A 12,523-nucleotide genomic window follows, 5' to 3' on the forward strand; every position below is an offset into this window, starting at 1 on the left:
TGTTGCATTTCTATACACTAATAATGAAGCATCAGAAAGTGAAATTAAGAAAGCAATCCTGGTTATAATTGCACCAAAACCAATTAAAACATCTAGGAATAAACTTAACCAAAGAGTGAAAGGCCTGTTCTCTGAAAATGATAAAACACTGATGAAAGAAACTGAACACAAAGAAATGGAAAGACATTCCGTGCTCAGTGGGTTGGAAGAGCAAATGTTAAAATGAATAGATAATGAAGATGTGGTGTGTATATGTAGAAATACACAATGGAATACTATTCAGCTGTGAGAAAGAATGGAATCTTGCCCTTTGCAACAACATGGATGGAGCTAAACAGTATAACGCTAAGCAAACTAAGTCAGAGAAAGACAAAAACCATATGATTTCACTCATATGTGGAATATGAGAAAGAAAACAAATGAGCAAAGGAAAACAAAAAGAGAAAGATGCAAACCAAGAAACAGACTCCTAACTGTAGAAAACGGTTTGATGGTTTCCAGAAAGGAAGTGGGTGAAGAGATGGGGGAAATATTGGATGCATATTGAAGAGCACACTTACCATGATGAAAAAAAAAAATCAACTATGAATTACTTGACACAGAACTATTAGCCATATGAGTAATATATATATATATATATATATATATATATATACACACACATACACATACACACACACACACACACACACATATAATTTTAAAAAACCATAATTACTTCTTTCAAAGAACCAGCTCCTACTTTCATTGATTTGTTACACATTTCATAGCACTCTCCATAGTACATACCCTCACCAATGTCCACCACCCAGTCGCCCTATCCCTACCCTCCCATCCCCCAGCAACCCTCAGTTTTTTTTCATGAGATTAAGGGTCTCTTATTGTTTGTCTCTTTCCCAATCCCATCTTGTTTCTTTTTTTCCCTCCCTAGCCCCCAGGATCCCCCACCCTGCCTTTCAAATTCCTTATATCAGAGAGATCATATGATAAATGTCTCCCTCTGATTGACTTATTTCACTTAGGATAATACCCTCTAGTTCCATCCACATCATTGCTAATGGCAAAATTTCATTTCTTTTGATGGCTGCATAGTATTCCATTGTATATATATACACCATATCTTCTTTTTATTTATTTATTTATTTATTTATTTCACAGAGAGAGATCACAAGTAGGCAGAGAGGCAGGCAGAGAGAGAGAGAGGAGGAAGCAGGTTCTCCACCAAGCAGAGAGCCCGATGCGGGACTCGATCCCAGGACCCTGAGATCATGACCTGAGCCGAAGGCAGCAGCTTAACCCACTGAGCCACCCAGGTGCCCAACACCATATCTTCTTTATCCATTCATCTGTTGATGGACATCAAGGCTCCTTCCATTGTTTGGTTATTGTGGACATTGCTGCTATAAACTGTAGGGTGCACATGCCCCTTCGGATCACTACATTAGTATCTTTAGGGTAAATACCCAGTAGTGCAATTCCTGGGTCGTAAGGTAGCTCTATTATCACCTTTTTGAGGAACCTCCATGCTGTTTTCTAGAGTAGCTGCACCAACTTGCATTCCCAAGAATAGTGTAGGAGGGTTCCCCTTTCTCCACATCCTCACCAACACCTGTTGTTTCCTGACTTGTTAATTTTAGCCATTCTGACTGGTGTCTGGTGGTATCTCACTGTGGTTTTGATTTGTATTTCCCTGATTTCTAGTGATGTTGAGCACTTTTTCATGTGTCTTTTGGCCATTTGGATGTCTTCTTTGCAGAAATGTCTGTCATGTCTTCTGCCCATTTCTTGATTGGATTATTTGTTCTTTGGGTGTTGAGTTTGATAAGTTCTTTATAGATTTTGGATACTAGCCCTTTATCTGATATGTCATTTGCAAATACCTTCTCTCATTCTGTCAGTTGTCTGGGGCTGAGGTCAAAATGGTTGCACAGACCTGTACCCCTGGGGCAAATAATACATTATACGTTAATAAAAAATAAATAAAAAACATAATTAAATTTTAGTTGGAAATTGGCTGTCTTGCCCTCTACAATATAAGCTCTGTGAGATCAGCAACTGTGTTATCTATTTTTAGTAGTATATTCTTAGAAAACACTGTGCTGCTAACCCTCACTGTGCCTAGAGCAAAGTAGATATTTAAAAAATATTTCTTCAATATACAAATGGATAGAATTATCTTGTATCTGATCAATAAAACAGTTCCACATTTTTATTTCTGTTTTATATGATTAATAAGTATTTGACCAGTTGAAATAAAAATTAGACATTAATGCAATGTTTTGGTTAACGTTTATGCTTACTATCAAGTATACCTAATAAATTTCAGTTTTATTCTTAAAAACCTTTTTAAAATGTTCTAATAGCAGTATCCATACTTTACATAGCCCCTTCAGTGATAAGTGAAAAATACTTTGAACTTATAAAAGTTTATTTGTAAGATATCTCTGAATTTATAATTTGGATCTCTTTCTATATGTACATTCCTTGAATGTTTATTATTTAATTTTTAAGATATTATATTCACGTGTCCATATACACATAATCAAAAACATTCTCATCTATACATGTAAATATTTGTATTATGCAAAGTGTATTTTCCCACATGTAGAGACTGGCCCATTTATCAGTGGGACTTAGGCAGATGTAAAAATGCACATTTATAAATTGGCATGCCAGTTTGCAAACTGGTATATTTATACATATGGGCTTAAATAAATGCATGTATAATAACCCACGTGACAAAAATCAACAGTTTGAAGTTTGCAGAAGATCATGATAACAGTTGGGTCCAAAATGTGTAACTTCCGTATAGAGTATGGGGGCTGTTTGAATGGTTGTTAATGTTCTCAGGGAGACTGTTCGGGCATAATTTCTATGGGTCTGCCTTACACCTCCTGACTCCATTTGGAACAGTGTTCTGAGTATGACCACTAGATGTCAATAGATATAAATGGTTGCTTAGTTACTCTCACTCTCTTGAGAATAACAAAGGTCATTGAAAGATCATGTCCACGTATTTTATTTACAGAGAATCCCTAGTTGGAAGAGTTAAAGCATCTCAAGCTGGTGCAGCCACCAGAGACAATTGGGAAACTAGGACTGTGACTTTCTGTTATTGGTAACAAATAATATCAATATTTTTTCATGTTTTAATGTGCAATTGATGGTGTTTCAGAGACATGATAGCCACTGGCTGTGAAGATAAAAATGTGCGTGTCTATTATGTGGCCACCAGCTCTGATCAACCACTAAAAGTATTTAGTGGACATACTGCAAAAGTGTTCCATGTTAAATGGTCTCCTCTGAGCGAGGGAATTCTTTGTAGTGGTTCTGATGATGGGTATGTATTTTTGGAATCTAATTTTTTAGTCCTTAAACTCATAAGCTTATAATCTTCTAGAAATGTATATACTAATATGATCCAGCTTATGGGTAGAAATGTTTTAAATATGTGCATATAACCAGGATGTATTAGCAGTTAACAATTACCTAATTGCATTTAACCATAGTAAATTAAATTTTGCCATGCTTATGCTATCATGCTCATGATTTCTATTTCCTTACTTATTTTGCTTATTATGGATGCTTATTTCTATCTTATTAGCCACATAGTTAACAGAAACAAAAATTTCGGAAGAATCATTTTGGAAAGCGAAAAAAGATCAGAAACGAACAAATCTCTGTAAAATATAGAGAAGAGTTTATTTTTAGTAGTGTCCTGATATTTAATATGGAAAACAGCTGTACTCTGTTTTCATTAAGAATAGAAAACAAGAAGATGATCATGTATTTTTAGCATGAAGAGAATTTATTTAGAAATGAGAGTGATTTAACATTTTTTCCTGGGTTTGTGAAAAAGTTACTGAAATTTTGTCTCTATTTTATATTCAAACAGGATAGATTTTTGCATAGTACAGTTTGGTTCCTATTTGAATATGAGATAAATTTAGGTAAGAAAAATCTTACTTTATGCAGATAGAAATCATAGTGTTTAGTAACCACAAGTTTAATATTGAATAATTAACTCTTTTTATCTTGAAATTTTGGCCTCCATCCAAATTTCCTAAGCAAATCAATTGTGGGAGTTCTGTGGGTTATCACTGGAAATGTTGCTTACAGTAAGGTTGTCATGTCCCAGTGAATGAGTTGACTTAGAGATTGTTTGTCTCTTAACACAGACCTCAGTGTCTGAATTCTACTGCTACATTTTAAAAAAAGTATAATTTTCAACCATTGTCTAAGAAATATTTGTGAGAAAGATAGCAATAAGATTATTTTACTTAATTATGGTGATGAAACTTGGAAGTCTTCTGTAATTCTGGTTATTGGTCCCTTTATGTGACTATATAGGTAATATGCTATCTAGCACCTTTAAATAGCGCTTATGTACAATGGGATGTATAAAGCTTTTTTACATTTAAAAAAATTTTTTGTTATAATTATTTTTATTAACATATGATGTTATTATTTGCCCCAGGGGTACAGGTCTGTGTCTTTATGTTTGACTACAAAATATAATTATGATGTTAGTCTGATGTTTGCCTAATCTAAATTACGTCACAAAGCAAGGGCACCGGTTCTAATGAGTGTCCCTTATGATAAAGTATTTTGATTCACCTCACTTTAACATTAGCTTACTTATAAAAACATGGTATCAACCAAAACCAATTCAGTGCTAACATAAGGTTTTAGCACAAAATTAGGTTGTGATATGCCTAGACACAGGAACCAGGATAAGGGGAAAAAGAAGGAAGTCTTTATAGAAAGCCGAAATAAATATACCTTAAAGAAATGAAAAATACATATATGATGTGTCTCCTTTATAGTGTAATATAATCTTTGAAGTATTAATATTTTAGCATTGTCAGGTTGATATAAATCTGTAACTAAAAATTATTATGAATTATCCAAGCAGAGTTGGAATTTGGAGGTCTTTTTTTTTTTTTAAGATTTTATTTATTTATTTATTTTTGACAGATCACAGGTAGGCAGAGAGGCAGGCAGAGAGAGAGAAGGGAGGAAGCAGGCTCCCCACTGAGCAGAGAGCCCAGTGCGGGGCTTGATCCCAGGACCCCAGGATCATGACCTGAGCTGAAGGCAGAGGCTTTAACCCACTGAGCCACCCAGGCGCCCATGGAATTTGGAGGTCTTAAATTGATTTTTGAGTTCAGATTTTTTTCAGTACCATTTGTATTTTGTACAGTTGGTAGATTCAAGTAATATTATGAATCCAGTTATATTTAAATTTTGTACTTGATTTTAGTGATTCCACATTGACTAACCAACTTTATTGACCAAAACATGAAGGAATAATTTACTCTTTGATAAGAGCATAAAGATGAATTGATTTGTCAAATAATACCCAATATACAGGCTTTATTTTCATGATTTACAAATAATGTGAGTGTTGTTAAATTATTGTATCCATATTATTAGTAATATTTTTTGGCTTTATCTGTTCTGGATATTTCACTTTAAGAAAGAAATTTTTTAGGTCTATAAACTGAAATAGTAGATGTAGGATCAGTAGTAAAGGACTAGTTAAAGTAGGGAAAAAAATATAGCCTACTTATTTGTTTATTTTCATCTGCTATAAAGAAAAGAATTATAACATACCTTGAAACTTAAAATGCTTTTTAAATTTACTGAGAAATAATTGTGCTCCTCTAAGAATGTGTTAATACTTTAGACAAATTATAACATGTATTATAATACATGATATTCTGTTTTCAGTTCTGTTCGAATCTGGGATTATACTCAAGATGCGTGCATAAACATTCTTAGAGGCCACACTGCACCTGTGAGGGGTTTAATGTGGAATACTGAGATTCCGTATCTCCTCATATCTGGCAGCTGGGACTACACTATAAAAGTATGGGACACCCGAGAAGGAACCTGTTTGGATACTGTTTATGATCATGGTGCAGATGTATATGGTAAAGGGTTTTCATGCACTTTTAAATTTTGCTGTATTAATGAAGTTTATAATTTCTGAGAAATACAATGTTTTTAAAGAAATCTTCACTTTTTCATTTTAAAATAACATTTTTCTTATTAAAACTGTACTTGTTTATTATTGGAATATTAGAATACACAGAAGATAATACAAAATGTCATAAGGAGTTATTTGTGTTTCTGTGTGCACGCACACACATGCACACACATAATGGCTTGGATTTTTTTCCTTCCTTTACCATCACTCCTGAAGGAAGTTGTAAAACAGGAAATCAGTGATAAAGTAGGTATAACTTATCTAGCCATTCCTGTATCTCTACTCTTGGATATTTAGGACAATGTTTTGCTTTTTAATGTAATAGTAAATCTGTAAATACAATTAAGGTGGGTATAGAAATCAGAGTTCTTGTCTTTTGCATGTCATTTTCATTTATAGACCCAAACCTTGATGGGCGTAAGTGGTGAATTAAGAAGGCAAAAATCGTTCCTTAAGAAAGTCATCCCACTCTAGCCACTTGTGTCTGTATACTTTACTTCAGTGGCCTTTCAGTTGAGGCAGAGGGGCTGAGTGTGGGAGAGAATCCTGTTTCTGGTTGTTCTAAACTGGAAGGTCCCAGTTCTTTTTCTTCTTATAATTAGAACTTCCGTCAATCTGCCATTTCCTCACAGATTACCATGACGCCATTGCTGTGACAGTTTGCTAGCTGCTAAACCAACTGAAATGGAATTTCAGCATTTTTATCCAGGACCATTAGCTAATCATTATTCAATTTTGATTCATACTTATAGAATATGCTAAATAATATATTCTTGTATCATTTCAGCCAAAATAGAAATGCTATTTCTTTTTTTGTTTGTTTGTTTTTTTGTTTTTTTAAAGATTTTATTTATTTATTTGACAGAGAGAGATCACAAGTAGGCAGAGAGGCAGGCAGAGAGAGAGGAAGGGAAGCAGGCTTCCTGCTGAGCAGCGAGCCCGATGCGGGACTCGATCCCAGGACCCTGGGATCATGACTTGAGCCGAAGGCAGCGGCTTAACCCACTGAGCCACCCAGGCGCCCCTAGAAATGCTATTTCAAAACACTTCTATATAACTTCAATTCTGTAGAAGTTTTATGAGGTACACATAGGTAAATAATATTTTTCAGTGTTTACTTTTTGTTAAAATGGGTTTCTTTTTCCCATCAGGTTTAACATGTCATCCCAGCCGCCCCTTCACTATGGCCTCTTGCTCCCGTGATTCTACAGTGAGACTCTGGTCATTAACACCTTTAATCACTCCTTTACTAATAAATATTCTGGCAGACAGATCTTGGGAAGAAATTATCGGGAACACCGGTATTGAAAATATGCATGTATTAGATTTTATTTTTAAATAATATCTTAAAAGCAATCCTTTCTTACTGAATTGTCTATTCTTTAGATCATGCTATAGAACAAGGCAGTCCTCCTCTACTGTGTGGTAAAGTGTCAAGAGATATTAAACACGAAATAGAGAAACTAACTGGTAATCCTCGAGCAAAAAAACTAAGATGGTTTTCAGAATGTTTATCAGTGAGTATTATAGGAGTTAAATGTGAACATTTTCCCTGTAATCAGAATGAGTCATTACAACTATTGTCGTTATCACATATTTACACTTACCATCCCAACTCAGCGGTTCCTCTGAACGTAGTTGGTTCAGAGTAAGAAAGCAAATGGAAACCAGGAACAATAAATGAGATATATTACTATTTTGTTAATTTTCCAACTTAGATATATGCCTGCCTCATATTTTTAAAGATGCAAAATTCTGTGGGGTTTCGAATGCATTATTTTCTCTTTGGTTATTCTGTATCAACCTTTCAGCCTCCAGGTGGCAGTGACAATTTGTGGAATTTAGTGGCTGTGATCAGAGGACAGGACGATAGCCTGCTTCCTCAGAACTACTGTAAAGGAATAATGCATTTGAAACATCTGATTAAGTTTCGAATGGTAAGTACAGTATATGCAAGGATCATGTCCTCAAGCAGAAATTAGTTTTGCTTTTTCATTGTTGAAATACAAAAATTATTTTGAAAAATGTTTAGAATTAGAGTTAGTAGACTGAAGTAAGTGAACACTGAGGAGATAAATGTTGTAAAAATCAGTCATGAGAGTCTGAATTATTTGAGACCAGATTGAGGCAGCCATGGTTTATAGGTTGAATCTCATGAATTTCTTCAAAGGTCACTTGGTACTCCTTGAAATGCTTTACCCTACTACCAGATGACCGTGACATACGGACCACTCTGACCTTAGTCTCAGAGGCCCAATAGACTGTATTCTGGGATATGTTTTGTTAAAACTGGCCATATTAGAGCTCTCAATGAATTTCATTACAAAATTATCAGTTACCTTATGCGTGGAGTGATAACCAGTACCAACAAACCAGTGCAGGGACCAGAAAGTGGAAATGGGTCTTATATTTGCAAGGAAATAGCATGGTTGACTTAACCATTAGAGCATGAGAACTGGGCCAGAGATGGGGATTTGAAGGTCAGATGAAACAGTTATTTTCATAAAGGAGGACTTTCTGTAGTCACCACTCCACTGGAAGATGGCAGCTCTTACTTCTTGCCAGTAGAGGAGCCAGTTAGAGTGAGCCTGTTTTTTTAAATTTTTATTCCAGACTTTTGTGTATTTTTTCCCAGTGATTACATTATCACTCACGACCTTTTGGGCCCTGCATTTCTGTATAACCACAACACGTGGTGAGTTTTAAGGGACAGTGGGATTTAGCCTCTCCCTGCCCACACCAGACACATCCACTTTTTTATCCCACACCCACACCAAAATATTATAGTAGGAGAGGTATCATATTTTATAGAGAAAAAGCACTGATTTTTTAAAATATTTAATTTCCAGTGCTACATGTTTTTAAAATACGTGCCCCTGCAATGCTTTTATAATCGTCTGTTATCACCAGCTCTTGATAATTAAATTTAGAAAATTTTATTTTCTTTTTAACCAGTCTGAAGCACAAGAATTGACAACAGTCAAGATGTCTAAATTTGGTGCTGGCATTGGGGTCCCCACTAAAGAGGAAAGGCTGAAGGAAGCTGCTGACATACATTTGAGATTAGGACAAATTCAGAGATACTGTGAACTGATGGTTGAACTTGGAGAGGTAAAGTGCTAAAATCAGTGAGTTTAACAGAGTATTCTAAGTATTGGTGAAATGCTAAATATTAAGCTTCTCTTTTTCCAGATCTGTTTGCTTCTCTGCCAGTTTGATATCAGGTGTATATCCGAGAGATACTTCTCAGAGTGAGATCCCCCAGATTAACATAAGCATTACATGGGAATGTGTTAGACAAGCATGTCCCACCCCAAACCTCCAGAATCAGAAACTCTGGGGATGTGGCCCAGTGATTTGTGCTTTTATGAGCCCTCTGCATTATTCACATGCATGCTGAAGGTTGAGAACCACTGCCGTAGGGTAGGATCTTTGATACCCCGTAAATATCCACATTGGCTGAGTTGCACACAGTGGACTTCCCTTGCCCCTTGCTAACACTGTTTGTCATAATGAGACCCTGCTTTGGCCAGAAGAGGGTTTTCATTGAGGATTACCTAGTGAAAGATGTTTCTAAGGCACATCTTGATTGTTTTGAGGACTGATTCAACAAAACACAGTTTTCAAAAATTAAGATGAATCTATCCTATTAAAATTCAAGATAGTGGTTCTTTTGAAAAGTAGGTGGCAAATAAAATAGAACAAAAGGGAGAAGGAGCTTCTGTTTCTTTCTTTTTTTTTTTTTTTTAATTTCTTTTCAGTGTTCCAGAATTCATTGTTTATGCACCACACCCAGTGCTCCATGCAACACGTGCCTTCCTTAATACCCATCATCAGGCTCACCCAACCTCCCACCCACCTCCTGTCCAAAACCCTCAGTGTGTTTCTCAGGGTCCACAGTCTCTCATGGTTCGTCTCCCCCTCCGATTTCCCCCAACTCCCTTCTCCTCTCCATCTCCCATGCCCTCCGTGTTATTCCTTATGCTTCACAAGTAAGTGAAACCATATGATAATTGACTCTCTCTGCTTGACTTATTTCACTCTGCATAATCTTCTCCAGTCCCGTCCATGTTGATGCAAAAGTTGGGTATTCATCCTTTCTGATGGAGGCATCATACTCCATGGTGTATATGATCCACATCTTCCTTATCCATTCGTCCATTGAAAGGCATCTTGGTTCTTTCCACAGCTTTGCGATTGTGGCCATTGCTGCTATGAACATTGGGGTACATATGGCCCTTCTTTTCACTACACTGTCTTGTTAATTTTGGCCATTCTAACTGGTGTAAGGTGGTGTCTCAGTGTGGTTTTGATTTGAATCTCCCTGATGGCTAGTGATGATGAACATCTTTTCATGTGTCTGTTAGCCATTTGTATGTCTTCTTTGAAGAAGTGTCTGTTCATGTCTTCCGCCCATTTTTTGACATGATTATCTGTTTTGTGTGTGTTGAGTTTGAGGAGTTCTTTATAGATCTTGGATATCAGCCCTTTGTTTGTGTCATTTGCAAATATCGTGATCCAGGTGCTGGTTACCTGAGTGTATTCAGTTTGTGGATTTTACGAAATTTTGTGAAATTTATGAAGGTTTTCATTTTTCTGCATGGCCGCTGTAGTTCAAGAACAATTCTCCCACCCTCCAAAAAAAAAGAGAATGGCACAGACTCATTTCATAGTTGATCATTTTGAAAAGTTCTAAGTTAGTTAATTTTATAATTACAAAGCATGCTATTAAGTGTACTAATAAATAATGTAAAGTAAAACAATAAGGCTACATTAAAATATATCAAAATTAAATTTAACTCACCTTTTTATTCCCCCATCCACACACTAGAGACAAATAATGAATTACTGCTTGACCTAAGACAAAAAATGTCATTTAAAAACACTATTGAAAAGGAAGGGGCACCTGGGTGGCTCAGTCAGTTAAGCAGTGACTCCTGATTTTTGGCTTAGGTCATGATCTCAGGGTCATGAGATCAATCCCCGGAGTCTGACTCTGTGCTGGGCGTGGAGCCTACTTAAGATTCTCTCTCTCCCTCTTGCTCTTCTCACCCATCCCCATTGTACTATGTGTTCTCTCTCTCTTACTTTAAAGAAATGAAAAAAAAAATTTAAGGTATTGTAAACTATGAAGCATTTAGGAGCAATATAAAAATTTTACTTCTGGGCACTGGGGTGGCTCAGTTGTTAGACCTCTGCCTTTGGCTCAGTGTCATGATCTCAGGGTCCTAGGATTGAGCCCCGTGTCAGGCTCCTGGCTCTGCGGGAAGCCTGCTTCTCCCTCTCCCACTCCCCCTGCTTGTGTTCTGTCTCTCACTGTCTCACTGTCAAATAAATGAATAAAATCTTTAAAAAAAATTTACTTCTGAAGAAATTGAGATTTGTCTTAAAATTACCCTTTTAACCCTAAATATTTTAACAATATTTAGAATATCTATCAAAAGTCAAGGACAAAATGAACAAATAAATTTTGACAGGATACTAATTCTTTATCTTTCTTAGTTTTATATATGGATATATATATATATATATATATATATATGTATTATATATATACTAAGCTATATTTAATTCAAATTTAATTAAAGATACTTTAATAAAACACCTACTTCTGGAGCTTAAGAATTAATCTTCTTAATGATCCAAAACACTGCGCTTACAATCCTTGAAAAATGGGAGTGTCCTTATAATTGTTCATGGTCACCTGCTTCCATAGTTTCTGTTTCTCTGAGATTAATACTGTGAGGTTAGGAAAACATTCAGTCTTTTCACCAACAAGACATGTTTGTATAGAAAAATCTTGATGATTTCAAAGTTAATTTAACCTGTATTTTAACTTCTGTCTTCCATTTGCCTCTACTCCAACAAAGGCAAATTTTCCCTCAAAGCATATTTTAGATTACTTTTTTTTAAAAAAGGTAATATGACTCAAATAATGTAGTATTAATAATTACCTATTTTGTACACCCCAAACTTATATTATACTCTATGTTAACTAACTGAAATTTAAATAAAAACTTAAAAAAAGTTTCCTATTTAAAATTTAACCTATTATCTTCAGGCTAATTACCAATTTTCTAGCCTTGATTTAGTAGAATTCTACTGTTTAGGAGAATCTTAATTAAAATGAAACTTGGATTCATGTTTTGATATTTCAGAATACTTTCCCTTCATTTCCCTTCTAGACTTGAGTTCAGTGAAATCTATATTTCCGGGGCGCCTGGGTGGCTCAGTGGGTTAAGCCGCTGCCTTCGGCTCAAGTCATGATCCCAGGGTCCTGGGATCGAGCCCTGGGTCGGGCTGTCTGCACAGCAGGGAGCCTGCTTCCCTTCCTCTCTCTCTGCTTGCCTCTCTGCCTACTTGTGATCTCTCTGTCAAATAAATAAAATCTTCAATTTCTAAAAAAAAAAAAAAAAAAAAAAAAGAAATCTATATTTCCATATAATTGTCCACTTGTCTTAACTGAACAATGATCATATTTAATAACATCTGATTTTTAAAATATGAAGATCATTATTATCAACTAAAAAG

At 35.5% G+C, this 12,523-nt stretch overlaps 1 protein-coding gene across 10 annotated transcripts in view; it reads left to right on the top strand.

The window, feature by feature from the left end:
* The window catches only part of WDR17 (WD repeat domain 17), a 114,115-nt gene that overhangs the window by 75,073 nt on the left and 26,519 nt on the right, over nt 1–12,523 (top strand). For 9 of the 10 annotated variants that reach the window (XR_007124516.1, XR_007124518.1, XR_007124517.1 and 6 more), the window contains 6 exons: nt 3,176–3,340; nt 5,734–5,936; nt 7,144–7,293; nt 7,379–7,509; nt 7,804–7,929; nt 8,948–9,103. Coding sequence is in view for 7 of the 10 variants with exons in the window: in XM_047714122.1 (XP_047570078.1) it covers nt 3,176–3,340; nt 5,734–5,936; nt 7,144–7,293; nt 7,379–7,509; nt 7,804–7,929; nt 8,948–9,103 (931 nt within the window). In the remaining 3 variants the exon portion in view is untranslated. The remainder of the gene's footprint in view (nt 1–3,175; nt 3,341–5,733; nt 5,937–7,143; nt 7,294–7,378; nt 7,510–7,803; nt 7,930–8,947; nt 9,104–12,523) is intronic. The other variant, XM_047714114.1, reaches the window with a different exon arrangement.

The sequence above is a fragment of the Lutra lutra genome, chromosome 2 (genome assembly GCF_902655055.1).
Source record: "Lutra lutra chromosome 2, mLutLut1.2, whole genome shotgun sequence".
Lineage (NCBI taxonomy): Eukaryota > Metazoa > Chordata > Mammalia > Carnivora > Mustelidae > Lutra > Lutra lutra.